The following is a 15,921-nucleotide window of genomic DNA, read 5'->3' as shown; positions in this document are numbered from 1 at the left end:
CAGGTACCATTTATCATTACTAGAATCCTCTAGTAACTGTCTTTGGAGTTACCCTCTTCCATTTCACCCTATTTGTAAAGCTTTTTTTTTAGTGCTTAGCAGTGCCTAAAGATTTATGTTACACTAATGCTAGGAAGTGAATTAATGAAAAGCACCAGCTATTTCACACATCACTATATCAGATTCTTCTTATTAAATAATTCTGAATAAATGCACGGCAAAAGTACAGTAAAGTATATTATTCCAACATGTTCTATTTTTAAAAAGTAGTTTAAATTAAATGCTTCTGTATGAATAAAATGCATTATATATGCATTATATGCAAAATAAAAACATTTATTTCCACTAGGATAATCAACAAAGGGAAGAGATAATATTTTTCTGACAGCATCAAAAGGGGGCAATACCTGAAAATTCAGTTTTCATTACACCAGTAATGTTAGTTTGTTCATTAAGCACTATTTTAAAATTAATTGATACTGAAACGTATTCTGATGTATTTTCTGATCCATGGTTAAAAATGTGTCTAACAGCGAATAATTGAGATAAAGCAAGCTGGTATGAAGCAGAATTATAGAATAATCTACTTGGTTTTACTTCAAGAATAAATCCTTTCAACTATTGCAAATAGTCCTTACTTTTGCATGAATAGTTTAAGCTGAATTTTGCAGGACAGACCCTACAAGCAAGATTAGCTCAAAGTATAATCTTAAAATTGCTCCTGCATGTCTGTGTAGGGTTATTAGCCAGCAACTAGTATCCACTTAGTCTGTTAAGAATGAGTAAATTCATACCTATTTGTTTATAGCTACTTTTATACTAAAAATTATTTTAATATTCTAATTTACCCATATTCTTTGTGTAATAAGTTATTCTGACAAGGGACTCCACTGCTGGTACAACTGCATCTGTCTTAGGGTCTTCACCAGCAAAATTGCAGTGTCTGATATTTTAAAAATAATTTTAAATATTTTACAATTTATTGGTGGGTCAGTAAAGGGTTTTGTTTGATTGGCTGTTTTGCTAAGCGTGGGAGAAGGTTGCTATTTCTATGATATCTGAAAATGAAAACAAGGGAGGGAAACTTTCAGAAGTACTTCGTTAAGAATAACTTTCCTTTACTGGTCTCATTTTGGTAAAAAGAAATAATGAACTTCATATTATATAGTATTTTTTATTCCCAATATTTTTCACTGGGATATTTTATTTACAGAAGCCTTCCTTCAAAATGAAAATTCTCTATCCAAACTTTTGCTGAACCAAGATTTGCAGATGCAAAAAGAAAACAATAAATTCTGAAAAAATGAGAATGAGAAATACAGCAAGTTCCATTTGCAGAAGCACATTAAAAATGTATTATAGGAAATAACTTTAGCTTTGTGGACTTCAGCTGAGAAATAATCTTTCCACATATTATACTCAGGTTAAAATTTTCCATGAAATCGCATCCAAGAAACACCATTTTCATAAAGATTATATTAGACTGTTTTCTTCAGCGCTACTTATTTTTATCCCTATTAGAGGTTGTGAGATTTTCCATAAAACAAAGGAGATAAGATGGAATGAGTCAAAGGATCATGGAGCTCTAAATAAATCCTGGTTCTCCAAATAGAACCCAATGAGTAATTAATCTGAAAAGATTAACCTGTTTTTCTTTCACTCGCTGAATAACATAATTTAGAAGCTCAGTGATAAACATTCAATTTTGCCATTCATTCGTAATACTGACACCAGTTAACAGACACTTCCTGACATTTTACTTTCCAGAAATATTACACTTTCTGAAGCATTAAAATCTCATTTCTCGTAATTTACCCTCGCTGGAAACCATACAGCAGGACACATTGAACAGAGCTTCACTCTGAGCAGTTAGTCATAGCTCTACTAAGGATCAAGTCTAGGGAATGTCAATCACCTCCTGTTTTTACTTCTAATGCAGAAACCTGCAATGAACCAGCAATGGAGAACTGCTCTTTAAAACTACAAAAAAAAAAACCTCTACGATCCCATTTAGGAAATAGACTTTCAGGGTCCAGAAAACCTTCCTCTGCTGTCTGAAATGGGTCTTCAGTTACATCAAGCTTGAACTAAAGTTTCACTTCATTAACACATGATATAGGGTACCCTGTACCAAATCAAGCTGTTAAGATTCAAGCTAAGAACGCAAAACCAAAGCAGCCCTGTCTTCACAGTAGCTATGGTGGCTTTTACCCCTCAAAATGTGTGTGCATACATGTACAATTTGTGTGCACGTGTGTGTGCCTACATGCAAGGTACACACACACCCCCCCACCAGGAGAACCTTCTCACATCACCAAACACACAGCTTGCTAGTTAATATATAGCCACCATTCCTGAATTCAGTCTAGCCTTATGCTCACAGATTCATCTCTCTATTCATGTGTCCCTTATACCAGACCCCTTTACCTCCAAATTACTTTAAGGTATATCACAATATAACATAAACATCAGATCACAATTATATCATGCTTCATCCCAATTGTGATCCCTGTGCCTATCACTGAAACCCTCCAAGTGACTGTCCAGGGTATTACAGAGGATACATGAACAAATACATGATCCTGGCATTTAATCCATACAGAACACATGTTGAATTCAGCTTACATTTGAATTGTGCAAGGATTACAGTTTTAGATCTAGAAAGAACAGATGAGCATGAGGACTGGTTCAGTCGAGTGGTATGTATAAAATAAATGTTTTTCTATAGCAGATGTGCAGCCTATGTTTAAGAGTCAGTCAGTTCCTTAGACAAATCAGATATGATCAGTACTACCTGCGAAGTGTTAGAAACTATGAGTCAAACCCTAAAAAAACACCCCTATTTTGCAGAAAATTAAGATTTTAGAAAGAAATAAACACTGGGCAGGTGGGGAGGGACAGTCATTTGTCTCCTAGTTTCCAAAGCATATGTGATAATTTTGAATCATATTATCAAACTTTTCTTCATATCAGTGGTTACTAGCTACATGCAACTTTTTATATATACATTTTTAGTGGAACCTGAATTTGCAGACTACGTGATTAATTACCTGAGCCTGGAAACTGAAGCTTTGAAATACCAAAATACATCTAATAAAAATCACAATGGCTAACAATGCCTACCATGAGGCTGACACTTCTTATGTGACAAGTTTCTCTAAGCCTGTTATATAGCAGGTGAATGAAGACCAGTCATTCACTGACACATCTGTTCATCGCACCATTATTTCACTTGTTCCTTCTGTGAGCCTGTGACAACCTGCACATATATTCTGTAAGGAACTGGCTGATTTCCAGCTCTCACTGGTCTAGTATGACCTATATACTGCTAATTCAGAAGTTCTCCTAGTCCATTTCACAGCTTAGTCTGCACCCACGTCGGCAAGGTATTTTCCTTTCAGCTGATCACCCAGTTAAGCCCATCTGTTCTAATTCTGAATTTGTGTCTGTTGGAAATACTGCAAGTCTTGAAGAAGCAATATGAAGATATCTGAATCTGAAATTTGTCACTTCCAAATGGCCAGTCTACACAGGACTCAGAGGAAGAACTGTCAGTAGTCACAGTTATTTAGAGATTACTTGGACCCCTGCTGAGCTAGCTATTCTACAAATGCCTGACAGAAGGGTGACATCTTCACAAAATGTCAGTAAATATAAAATAAGGGACTTAAGATGTCTCTAAGTATACAGAGGAGACAAGTGTAATTTATAGTACCGACAATCAAAAGCATTCTATCTGCTGTCTCTAAAACCTGAAGGTCAAAGATCAGGCTGAACACAGGTGACCCATGGGACCAGCCTGCTAAATATTTACTTGTTCCTGTGGGCAATGAAACACAGGAGGGTGAGGCACTGCCAGCATAGCTGACTGCCTCTGAATAACCTCCTCCCAGCCCCAAAGTACTATTTACAACTGGGGGCAGTTTTCAGTACAGATCAAGAGCAAAACTTCAATTTACACCTTTTGGAACCATGCTGAGGCATGATTCACTGTGCCTTTTAGACAGCTTCCATCTTGCATAGATTTATCTCATGAGTCAGCAAGAAAGCTAGCACTATTGCCTTCCTTTTCCTGTTCCATTGAAACACCCCCCTTGTCAAACCCACCTGGTGTTTGCTCTGGTGTTCCTCCAAGTGCTGGAGCAGACTGCTCGTGTCTGGTCAAGCTCACAGCTTAAAAAAAAAAACACACACACACACAAAAAAACAACAAACCAAGAGCAACCCTGTTTAAAAAGGCAGTACTGACAACTTATACTTCAGTATATATTCAGTGATAGCATATTTATGTTCATTTACTCATGCACTGTTGTCAGGCAGTGAGTATAACTGTCTGACACATGTCCCTTCTGTGCCCTACAGATTTTATGCACCATGTTCTATAACTCTAATTTTCTCCATTAGGTTTTGCTGGTACGAGTGTCACCACATAGGAGCCCCTATACAGGATAAGAAATTGGTCAAGAAGGATTACCTAAGAGTCACAAAATATGGTGGCATTTGTTTTGGAGACAAGAAGTTACCTTTTAACTTAACAGTTCACCAGCACCCAGGTTTGAACATTTTATGGGTTCCTATTATAAGGGTAGGACCAATGTGAAAGGTCCAATTTTAATATAAAGGGTAGTAGGTGTTTGTAAAATTCTCTAAATGAGAATGGGTAAGCTCTATTTCTGCTTGGAAAGATATCTGTATAGCACTCCATACAGGCCTATGGATTTCCAGCACCTAGGTCCTCCTATACAAGCTGGCAGGAAGGATATGTTGCATGGACATTGTTTTCTTAACAAAGGAATTCTGAAGATATCCAAAAGCTCATTTGAGACATTACCAATTGTTTTTAACACGTCTAGCGTATGCTACATACAGTGATTATTAATTACATTTAATAAATAAATTAGTAACAGAGGATTTTTTTCTGTAAACACTTCATCTATTTGACATTAAACTACTGTGTATTAGCCACAAATAAAAATTAAGATCTATCCACAAACTAGTCTTGGAGCATTGTGTTCTGGCATTTTAAACAAACACAGCATAGACATAATGTTTGTCAATGTTTTTTGCCAAACTTACTAACTTTTCATTATCTGAATAACGCCCAAATCAGTCAGAAACCTAAATTTGCTAGCCCAATTGGATAAATATTGACAATTCTGATGTGTACCCAGCAATAGGATACGATCCTAAGGGAAAAGATACAGGCGTGTCACGAAAATATAAACAGATACTCAACGAATTTTGGTGGTTAAGGTTTCTGGAAGGGAGAGCGCTCTCTTTGACTCCACTGGCCCCTTCACACTGTCCCTCAGGGAACGCACACTCTTCTGACGATTACGTGCGAAACGAGCCCTCTTGATCTTCCACATTGCTGCATCACTGAGGTTGGCGACATTTGTCCGGACAGCAGTGATAGCTTTGCAAATGCAATTGACCAAGTTAGGATTCATTCCACAGCATGGTGAGGCCCTAATGCTGTGAGATGCCAAATGCAACTGGGCCCCAGGTCCCACTCAAGGCAAGAAAGCTTCATATGGGATCAAGGGGTCCATCTGCAAGGTACTCATTTGCATGCTCTCATTCTGAAATCCATAAAACTCCAAATGTCATAACTGTGTTTAAAAAATTATGCTGTTACTTCTTTCTTTAGAGATTGGAAGTTCTTGAAACCAAAACCTAAATTTCATGCTAAGGGAATATGAGGCGCCCTCTATTTAAAATGGCAAGAATCTCAAGTATAGATCACGCTCAGTGTGCTTATACGCAAATGTGGCCTCTAGTTTTGCCTCACTGCCCTCCTGTCCTGCCTGAACCTATCATCCTGGATTTGAACAGCGCCTCCAAAAATATGTGAGCATGATTATGTGTTTACAATGGTGTTACCAGCAGTACGACTGCATGTCTTAATGGGATCACCAATACTTTTCTATACTCATGTCTACAGAGCATTCAAACCCTTTGAGTTTAATCATCTGAGCAACTAAAGCCAGTGAGCCCATTGCACCACTAACGTCTTTGAAAAGGCAAAAAGAAAGGTTAAAAAGATACTTCAAAAATATCTTTTGCATATTTGAAATTTTAAATTACTCCCAGATACTCATATTTAAAGATATAACCCCACACTTGCAGCCAGAGATGCTAGAAACTAGTGCCGAGATTCCCTCCTCAGGCTGCAGCAGCAGTTCCCAGCTCTGGGTCAAGCTACTCACATATGGAGAAGAAAATATGTTTGCAGTTCCACCCATCTGTCTGGATGCAGCAGCAGCACCTGGGCTGTTTTAGGCACTGGGCTCAATGCAAGTATAAGAGGAGGCATTAGGCTGCTGAGGGAGCACATGCTGTCAGTACAGCTGTTCCCACCTCCTCCAAGCAAATCAGATGGAAATAGATCTTCCTCATGGGCCACTACTTGGGTAAGGAAGTTTTCCATTACTCAGCATGTTAAACAATCATGCACAAATTATTTTTTAGCCCCCCCCAGTAAATGGAAGGAGATATGGTGACTCATCAAGAAATCAAGTATGAACAGGACAAACATTTACAAACATTTGTCACTGCAGGAATAGGTAACTGAGCACCGGCTCCAAGAGTCCGTGTACCTCTTGTGCTGTGCCCCATATATTTGTCTGTTTCTCAAGTATCATACAGGTCCTAGGGCTGTCTTTGTACACACCACTACAGAACAGGGTCAGGCTTGGCCTAGGCCTTTGAGAATAGCAATGCTGATAGCATAAATACATCTACAAAAGAACAAATGGGTTAATGCAGGTTGCAGCTGACCACAGAACCAGACTGCACTTCAACCAAGGCTGGCAAGCACATCCTAGTGAGAGTAAAACATGACAACCAAAGATGTGACAGAATATAGCCTAATCTGTACTCAGGCAGTCAAAAAATGCTCACTTCGAAATACTCTCTTTTGACCTGAAAGATTACTTAATATCAGAGAATTTATACAAGAGAGACCTAGATCTCTCTCAGACCCTTGCAGACAGCTGAAGTTGCGGAAGTTGATAAAAGGTGATTAGACTGATTTGGACTCTGCTTACTTGTTGGGAAAGGGAATTCTTTGTTGCAGTCCAGATGAAGCTGTGCTTCCAGAGACAAGGTCTCAAAGCGATTCACAAAGAACTCCCAGCTCAAAGCTGGAATATCTGCTTTTAGAAAATGAAGTAGCAAAAGCTTACTAAGAATTGTGGGTCTGTCCTTGACAACTGTGTCAAACTGGAAATCAAGGCAGAGGCAGAGACCCTATAGAGGGAAAAAAAAAAACAAAAACAACCAGAACTGAGATATGAAAACTTTTACACATTTTTTTAAAACAAAGGGAGGTCAGAGCTCACAACTTCTGTTTATTTGTACAGGATAAAGGTTTAGCTCCTCCTTCCTACCAAGTCCTTTAAATCAGAACTAATGCTACTGATATCAATGGAAAAGTATGGTAAGTAAAGAGATAAATTAACATCATACTTAGAATGTAGAATTTGCTAAGATTTTGAGGAATACAAAGGTATAGGCAAAGTTCTGTCCTACTGCACATTTAGTACACAATATCAAAGTATTCTCTTTACACACCTGCCTTAGAAAAAGGTCATATTTAGGCTACTGAATCAAGACCTTAATTACAAGAAGAGTGAATCACCAAGCCCAAACAGTGGAAGAAAGATTATATGGTAAAGTGCATCAGAAGCACTTTGCCTCAAAATGCTTCTGTATTTTATTTGCACTACAATTTTCAGTGTAATGTCAATACTTATGTTTGAGAAGAAAACCCTCACATTAGATATGAAAGTGCAGTATAGTGGTGTCTCAGTGAACTCAAGTTCTCTCTAAAGTATTTTTAAAAGGCACTATATGAAATAAAACTAGCAAGTATTAATGGCTTTTTATAGGCAGTAACACTGAACTTTTTAAATAATATTCATTCTATTCTCCAGCGAACTAGAACTGAATTGTGTACTTACAGATTTTTTTAATCTTGCTATATATCCATTTTTATATCTGCTAAGTTTTAATAATGAGAAATCTCATTGGCAGGGTCTCTCACATGCTTAAAATTACATGCCTAAGTAATTCTTGAAAAGATCAAGACCATGTTTGGTTTTGCTTGCATATATTTTCTCACTGTCAGCTCAGCAGGGTGTCATAAGACTTACAAATTTTTTAAAAAATTGAAAAATGTCAATAGATTTTAAAATAATAACATTTACAGCTTTCTACAGCAGCAGTTCAAATGCAATATTAATCATTTGCAGTCAAAGTTTTTACGGTTGGACTCAAATATCTTAAAGGTCTTTTGCAACCTAAATGATTCTATGATTCCAAGTCGGGGCTAGGGCAGTGTCATTTCCCTTAGCTATTTTTTGCATAGGTCAATTAATAAGACCCATAAGGCTTGCCTAAAGAGGTGTTAGGAGTGACTGTGATGCTGTACGCCTGAACAACTTTGAACTTCAGGTGAAAACCAAGATTCCTGGTCGAATGTATTTTTTCCCATGTAATGAACCTACCTGTAAAGCTGGCCTCTTTATGGTGTCAAGTAATAGCCCAGCTCTTGTAGCTACTGCTGGGTTGACATCTTCCACAGCAGCCAGGAAACAGCAGAATGCATGAGCCAAAGAATACTTCAGTAGGTGATTTTTTGTCACAGAGTGAATATCCAAAAATCTGCACAACACAGCCACCTTCTCCACTGTAGCAGTCATGCCCCCAGACAAATAAAATATGCATATTAGTTTAGGCAATGGCTTCTTTATGCCCTGATTAATATATCTCTTCTAGAAATATGCATATCCAAGAAAGTAACAACAGAAAATAGCTGGCAAGTGTTGTAATTTTGATCTTACTTTGATTATCCAAAATGTCTCATGTTCTCCTCTATTTTCCTGCATTGCTGTTCCATAGTTTTGCACCAGACTATCTCCAAAACTCCCCAAAGCAGCAAAAAGATAATAATCTATTATAGGTCTCCTCAGTCACAGCAGAGAAAGCTCCACCTCTTCAGTGAAGCAACAAAGAGTAAATAGTGTAAATTTCTCAGGCCTACCTGCTTCAAATCTCATCTTCCAGTCTTTGCTATTGAAATTGCTGTTTATGATTGTCCAGAAAATGTCAGCTCCATGGGGAAGCGAAAGTGCATGAAGAAGAAGTGGGACTGCCAGGGAAGAAAGCTGAGAAAATTCAGACTTCACAACTCCCCATAAGCTGTAAAGACCAAAAAAAGCAAGCCTGGTTATAAAAACACTCCCTTGGCATCCTTTCTTCTAAATGCCTACACTGTATTGTTGGTGGGAATGCACTTTTCATTAAAATCTCTATGAGCCTTCCTGGGCATTTATGTGAATGCTACAGAGCTGCTAGTAGGATAAGAGAGCTACTCGGAATCTTCAACTACAGCAGTTTTTCTTGAAAATCCAGGTTCAAATATTCCTTACATTAGAACACTTCAGATTTGACAAGAGTTTCCCTAATTCAAGGCACAACTGCCATGGAACTTAATCTATGCTATGAATTAGCAGTTTCAGCACGAGTAGCTTCAGTGCATAAGCCACATGAACTGTCTTGGCACCACAAATCCTATGCATCCATGAATGACTAAGATGTCGGGTGTTCACAATTTGCTGGTATTTAGATTCAGGACAGTTCCCCTAGTCTGCTAAAACCCTACGGTCCCAGGAGATGCTCAATGAAATTGATACAGAGCAGCTGTAAGCACTGATGAACACACTCTATTTCAGAACATCATATGCCAATGTTTATTCACTGAGTTTTCTGCAAAAGTCCCTTTCTCCAAAGAGAATCTTAAAATGCACAGATTTCAATCCAATTCACTGACTCTGATTCTAACTGAAAAAAAAAATTCCTTTACCTCTTAAAAATAACGTGCAATATTGTTCTCTCAGCTTTAATGCTAAAGCCCTATAAACTGTGTGCCTGCCTCTACATCATCCTTTATTTTATTTTGTAGAGTCAAGGAAGCTATCTCAGTCTCAGACAATTAAATATAAGAAACTTGCACTCACTGCAAAACAAATGGTGTGTGACAGAGTAGCCATGATGGACAGTCCAGGGTACCTTGGTTTTGTTTGCAACTTCTTAATTAGCTTGTGCCGTGTGCCCTTATACATTACTTAACCTTTCCACACTACCACCCTTTGTTAATTTTCCACATTAAACCTGTAAATTCTTGGACATCAACAATAATTGGAGAACCAATGAAGTATGAAGACAAAATGTGCAATAAAAACCTACCTTGCAATCAGCATGTGATCTTGAATATAGGCAAGAAATTGTGGATGGTCCTTTCTTGCTATATACAGGCATTCCCCATGAAGACACAGGATCTTCAGACAGTTCAGCATGTTAAAAAGAATGTCTGGTTCTTCAAACCTTGACATTTCCTGTGTAAGCAGATGTACTACTCTCAACACAAAGACACCACTTAACCAAAAATTCAAACAAAGCAAACAAGTAATCAATGTTACCTGCAATATAGTGTAGATGAGCTTCAAGGTAACTGGAAGTTGCTGGTAACAAAATTTTCTTTCTGTGTCATTCTTTATCGCTGTTAAAAATACAAGTCACATAAAACATTGTCAAGTTTCCCTCATCTGTGGATTCAAAATGAAACTAAAGAATGTAAAACTGATCAGAGATAAATTAATTCTAGCCACAGTAACCTACAGTCAGTAAAGTTACAACAACACAGAATTTGGCATGTAATGTTTTTGCTATTTTATATGTGCAAAAAGCCAAGATTTCTTCTAACACTTTTTTGAGAGACAGTCACACTTGCTACCAACATAAATACAGCCTTCCTATTTAACTAATATGTTGAAAGAATTAAACGCTAATTAAATGTGAAAAAAAGTGACACTGCATTTTTGGACTTGAAAGACTGCTTCAGAACCTTGTACTCTCTGTGAGTAGAAGCATTTCACTTAAAGCCTTACTGAAATACTCAATCTTCTCACCCTCCACCTACCAGCATTTTCTGTGGTCTCTGTGTGATTTCCTGGGTTTTCTCCATGCTTTGGGGCCAATTTGTTTTCCTCTTCTCCTTCAGTTCCTATAATAAACTCAGGTCTAGTATACAGAAGACTATCCTCGAGGTTATCTGTGGGCTCCTTTAAGAATATAATAAGTTAAATTCATTTCTTGATGTTATCTAAATACATGAGGCCATATGCTGCTGTTTAAGTTACATTTGGTGTGATAAGCTGAACTCAAATGAGGCAGACACTGTCTACTTCCATGTGCACTTGCGCATTCAAATCACCTGCATATCTAAAATTCTGCATCAGCCCATGCATACCGACAAGACGACTATGTTTCAAACGTGTATTTAAGTGATACCACTTAACAGAAACTGTATATCCATATTGGAGCTGAGGTGGATCCAATCACAGGGCCACAGTTTCACCAAACTTGTCATCCTGGCCTCAGGGGAGTAACAGACAAGAGCAGGGTGTGTTTCCTACACTACTGTAAGAGTTAGAGGCTTAGAGGCAGGAGTTACCTCAATCACTTTTACTTTGAAAAAGGACCAGGCTGTAGTTACTCCTGCCTGTGGCCAGAAGTTCAGGATTACAGGCTGCCATTGTGACCTTTATGTTATAAGCTGCAAGGTGTATCCTAGAAATAGTACCGAGGCACAGAACTCAGAAGATTTCACCACTGCCTGTTTTTTGGCTGAGGTGATAATCTCAACCGAAAGGGCATGAGATGATTCTTCTAGCACAAGTTACTGAATACGACATGCACAATACCTACTATTAGTATACACATCCAAATGGAATTCCGAAACTCTTACACTTCAAAAGGCATCACTATGCCCACCACCAAAAAAAGAAATTACTAATAGACAACCTGCCACTGCCATGCCACAGCAAATGAGGACTCAGAATACAGGGAACGATGCTGTCTTCTGAACTATCAGAAGGAACAGTTACGTATTATAGACATGCAGCTTAAAATAAATTCATCACACCACAGGTAATGCTTCAATTCTTCTGCAAAGCTCCAGAGGACTTTAATGATGACTAGCGATTTGAAAGTACATATCTGTGTCTCACAAAGTTGGATACTCAACCTGAAGTATATTCTGTTTTTTAATAGTGCTCAGCATTTTCAAAAATCAAGCACCAACTAAGGCTGGCTCACTTGACAAATGATTCACCCAAAATCATAAATAATTTCAAAATATCCACTCTTAGCTTTTAAAAGAAGATGAAAAGCATCAACACTTCACACCTTATTTAAGACACAGTATCATAAAAGTGTCCTTCCAAAGTGAAACAGCACTTCAGTGTTGATGGGGGAAGAGTTCATACTGCATTAATATTGTCATCTTCCCTGGGTTCTTTGAATCAATTCAAACTTAGGAAATTTTACAGCTCGAAGGCATTTTGCTTTAGCCTCCCAAATCCTCCATGCCAAAGGTCAGCGCAGCTTTGCTCCCTTGTACACAATATAATGACAACAATGAAGAAGAGGAGTTTTAGCACACCAATAATATAGGCCCTCTCTTGCTCCACTTACCACAAGCCTGATTTCTTCTTTTGGAGCAAGCTGTTCCAGCAGCTCAAAACCCAGCTGGTAACACAGAATGCTGGACTGACACAGACCACATTCAACAGCTTTTTCATCTTTCTGACAGGTGTGAGAACCACCCCAGGGTGCCTGGAACACATTGTTTATGATGGATATTATATCTTTTGAAATGCTGTTATCTAAGCCCAAAGTGACACCATCATCCTGGAGTTCCATCTGAAAGAGAGTGAAAAAAGTTATTTATTATTTATTTAAAAGTCAGAGCACTAGCTATTCTCCTATTCCTACATTTCTGCTAGTGTTATATTCCAGTACTGGGAAGAGTTTGAGATAAACTGGAACTCACAGTTTTCAATTGCCACTGGTGTTGAGGACCAAGCTCAAACAGCTAGAGTAGATAGACAATTTCAAGCACAGGATCAATCAGTTTTACCTGGAGGCAGTTATTCAAAACACTTGGCCTTGGATTCACAACGTACAAATTTAGCTATCCAAAAATTATGCATCTAATCTAAGCCTATCAACAAGCCTCTTGATTCTAGTCTGTAGAAATAAACATATCACCTTTCACTCATACGAACTACCTAACATGAATGTGGAGGTATCTAACTTCTCTTCATTGAACATGAAGCTATAACTCCTATATGGGTAAAGGCAGATGAGAGCTGTGGCGGGATTTAAATGCCTTGCACCTCATGTCAGTTCCTTAGCAGAAAGGGACTCTATACAGATTAAAGGACAGCCAAAAGTAACTGCAGAACTCCAATGTCCCCTCCATATGGGTGTTTTTCTTCTGTGAGTACCTGCTTCAAGATGAGATCAAACATCAGAATGAAGCAATTAAGATTCATTTCATCATCTTCACAGTCAAAATCAATTGTCTTTCCACTGGGGTGTCCAAAGTTCTTGAAAGGGCTGTGAAAAGGACTCCGCATTGGACTCCGAAATGGGCTCTGGAAAGGGCTTGGGAAAGGACTCAGCATGTTGTGCTGAACTCTGCGCCCAGGGTCAGAAGCAACACTTACCTGAAGACATAAAAAAATCAATGTGAACAGATGACTGTTATGCATTTAAGCAATCCCATTCTATATGAAATTACAGAAAACAGCAAGAACTTTGACAGCCTTACTATGCCCTTCTGTAGTATTTTGCAAAATGTACACATGTCCCTTAATGCCATTAAATGATAAAATATGATAGAAGTACAGGAATCATATTTTGCACAGATGTACTTAACTCTTGAGTGCCTGACATCCATTATCTTATTCCTACTAGGGCAGAATTTTAACACCATAAACCAAACAGAAAATTGGTACAGGCAGTAAAGTGGCCACCAGGTTACAATGATTTGCTCCATGATCCATGGACACAAATTTCGATAGTAGGAGGCTAATAAAGGGGGCTATCTCAATGAACTAGACACAACGGTAACAAGATGTGCAGGTCTGCACTGATTTATGTCCACACCACACAAGGCCACCTAAAACACCCTGAGAACCTCTAAGTGTTGCAGGGAGATACACAGTTAAACGACACGAGGTCTATTATTAGGCCAGCTATGGTCTGAAAGACCAGAGAGTAAGTTTGTCTGTTTTTCCTGCTTAGTTTAGAAACGGTTATGGGCTAGGTGTCAGAGGGCTCTCTGCAGAGCTACATCAGAAGACAGGCAGACCACATGTAAGGAATCATTAACTGCCTATATGCTGTAGTTTCTTAAATCTAAAGGTCCGACCTTTCACGCACTCTTGTTCCTGCTGTCCTTGAAGCTCTTCACCCAAGACTACTGAGTTAATCACAACAGTCCAAGTATGTGTAGTGCCTACAGATTTGTACGTGCTTTCTTCCAGACCATAAGCCTTTGACAGGCAACGTTAGATCAATTTTTGCATCTCTCAGATGGGGAAAAAAAATGCAGGGAAACAAATTCAGCTCTGTCACCCTTGCAAAGCATACCTAGGCCCACCAAATTTGTACCAGAATACAAAGCTCGCTCTGGGTGACCAACTGTCCATAACAACTTGTTGTTGATGATTATTAATAGGAGATGCAGAGAGTGAAAATGGTTGGAAAAGATACTGAGAACACTCCAAACGTATCCCAAACCAACCAGTTCACTAAGGAAAAACTGCAGTTTTTCTGCAGTTCTTAGTCAAACTATCTTTACACTGACCATGTGACAGAGTGGTATTAATTGAAGAAGTCTTGCCAATTTTCTTCCATTTTCAAAGTTTAGAGTGTTTCCAATCAAATGATGCAATCTTGAAGGATGACTTTTTAATTCTTCACATGCATTCTATTAGGAAAACTGTTCTAAGCAAAAAAAATAAGCAGGATAAATAACAGTTACCCTCCGAGCTGCAAGATTTCCTGCCAGTTCACTGACTCTCGATTTTCTTTGATTTGCTAACTCTTTTACAGAATTAACTCCATCAGAAAACATGCTGATTAGTAATTGAAGAGGAACAACGATGTCTAGTTCAGATAACACCTGAGGAAAGACAATAAATAAAAAAGCATGAGGTTCAAGTTTGATCAAAAACGCTAGCCACTTTATACGGACCTTTATCATGTGATCCACAGTTCAGCAGGTTCCATGCATTTAATTTTGGGCTTCAATGAGGTGAGCTGTGAGCTTAGATTTCTGTTAGAATCAGAGCAAAAGCGAACTAGCAAAAAAACAAAAAAAGGTATTTTCAAAATATTTGTTGGCATCCATTTGGTACACCTTGAGATCAGTTTTATGCACAAACACACAGGGATGTGAGTTTGTTCCACAAAAGTATTTCTGTAAACCAAAAATATTACCAATACTTGGATTAATAACTATTTGCTATATTTAGTATTACTTAAAACTGAAATCCTGTATTTGTTCTAAGAATCCAGTCAGAATGGTTGCCTACAGGTGTCAACATAGTGACAGGATGGTTATCTGCAAATCACTGAGGGAATATTCATCACCTGTTTTGTCACCAACACTCAGACAAATATATGCTCATTTGTACTTGTCATTAACTGTTACTAGGTCAAGAAAAATCTAAAAAAAATTAAAAAAAAATCATACTTCATTTGAAAACTCTCCATACATGAAAATTGCTACAGTCATCAGGTAAATTGGTCTTTGCAGAGGCTTAACCAAAATAACCTCAGCAGAAAAGCAATAATGAAGAACACAGGTATTATTCCGGGTACTGCGGAAAATTTTATACCATTTTGAATTCACTGTCCCCAGCCGACATGATTGTCCCTGTAGCTTTTGAATATGAACACTGGGTGAATGCCAGCTTTGTGGGCAAATATAGCTCATAAGGGCCAGAGCAGCAGAAAGCTTGATGGGTACAGAGCTAGTCAAATCCAGATCTTCATATGCAG

The 15,921-nt window shown here is 38.2% G+C and overlaps 1 protein-coding gene across 26 annotated transcripts in view; it reads right to left on the bottom strand.

Annotated features, from left to right (window-relative positions):
• The window catches only part of UNC79 (unc-79 homolog, NALCN channel complex subunit), a 115,215-nt gene that overhangs the window by 64,457 nt on the left and 34,837 nt on the right, over positions 1-15,921 (bottom strand). For 20 of the 26 annotated variants that reach the window (XM_064460641.1, XM_064460640.1, XM_064460631.1 and 17 more), the window contains 11 exons: positions 14,900-15,040; positions 13,356-13,577; positions 12,541-12,768; positions 10,985-11,126; positions 10,485-10,564; positions 10,252-10,400; positions 9,047-9,204; positions 8,511-8,692; positions 7,050-7,251; positions 5,237-5,416; positions 4,108-4,173 (listed from right to left, as the gene is read on the bottom strand). In XM_064460641.1, the coding sequence (XP_064316711.1) occupies positions 4,108-4,173; positions 5,237-5,416; positions 7,050-7,251; positions 8,511-8,692; positions 9,047-9,204; positions 10,252-10,400; positions 10,485-10,564; positions 10,985-11,126; positions 12,541-12,768; positions 13,356-13,577; positions 14,900-15,040 (1,750 nt within the window). The remainder of the gene's footprint in view (positions 1-4,107; positions 4,174-5,236; positions 5,417-7,049; positions 7,252-8,510; positions 8,693-9,046; positions 9,205-10,251; positions 10,401-10,484; positions 10,565-10,984; positions 11,127-12,540; positions 12,769-13,355; positions 13,578-14,899; positions 15,041-15,921) is intronic. The other 6 variants (XM_064460658.1, XM_064460646.1, XM_064460648.1 and 3 more) reach the window with 3 other exon arrangements.

Source organism: Phalacrocorax carbo, chromosome 9 (genome assembly GCF_963921805.1).
Source record: "Phalacrocorax carbo chromosome 9, bPhaCar2.1, whole genome shotgun sequence".
Classification (NCBI taxonomy): domain Eukaryota; kingdom Metazoa; phylum Chordata; class Aves; order Suliformes; family Phalacrocoracidae; genus Phalacrocorax; species Phalacrocorax carbo.
Note: the sequence above shows the minus strand (reverse complement) of the source record. Positions and strands in the feature narration are given on the sequence as shown.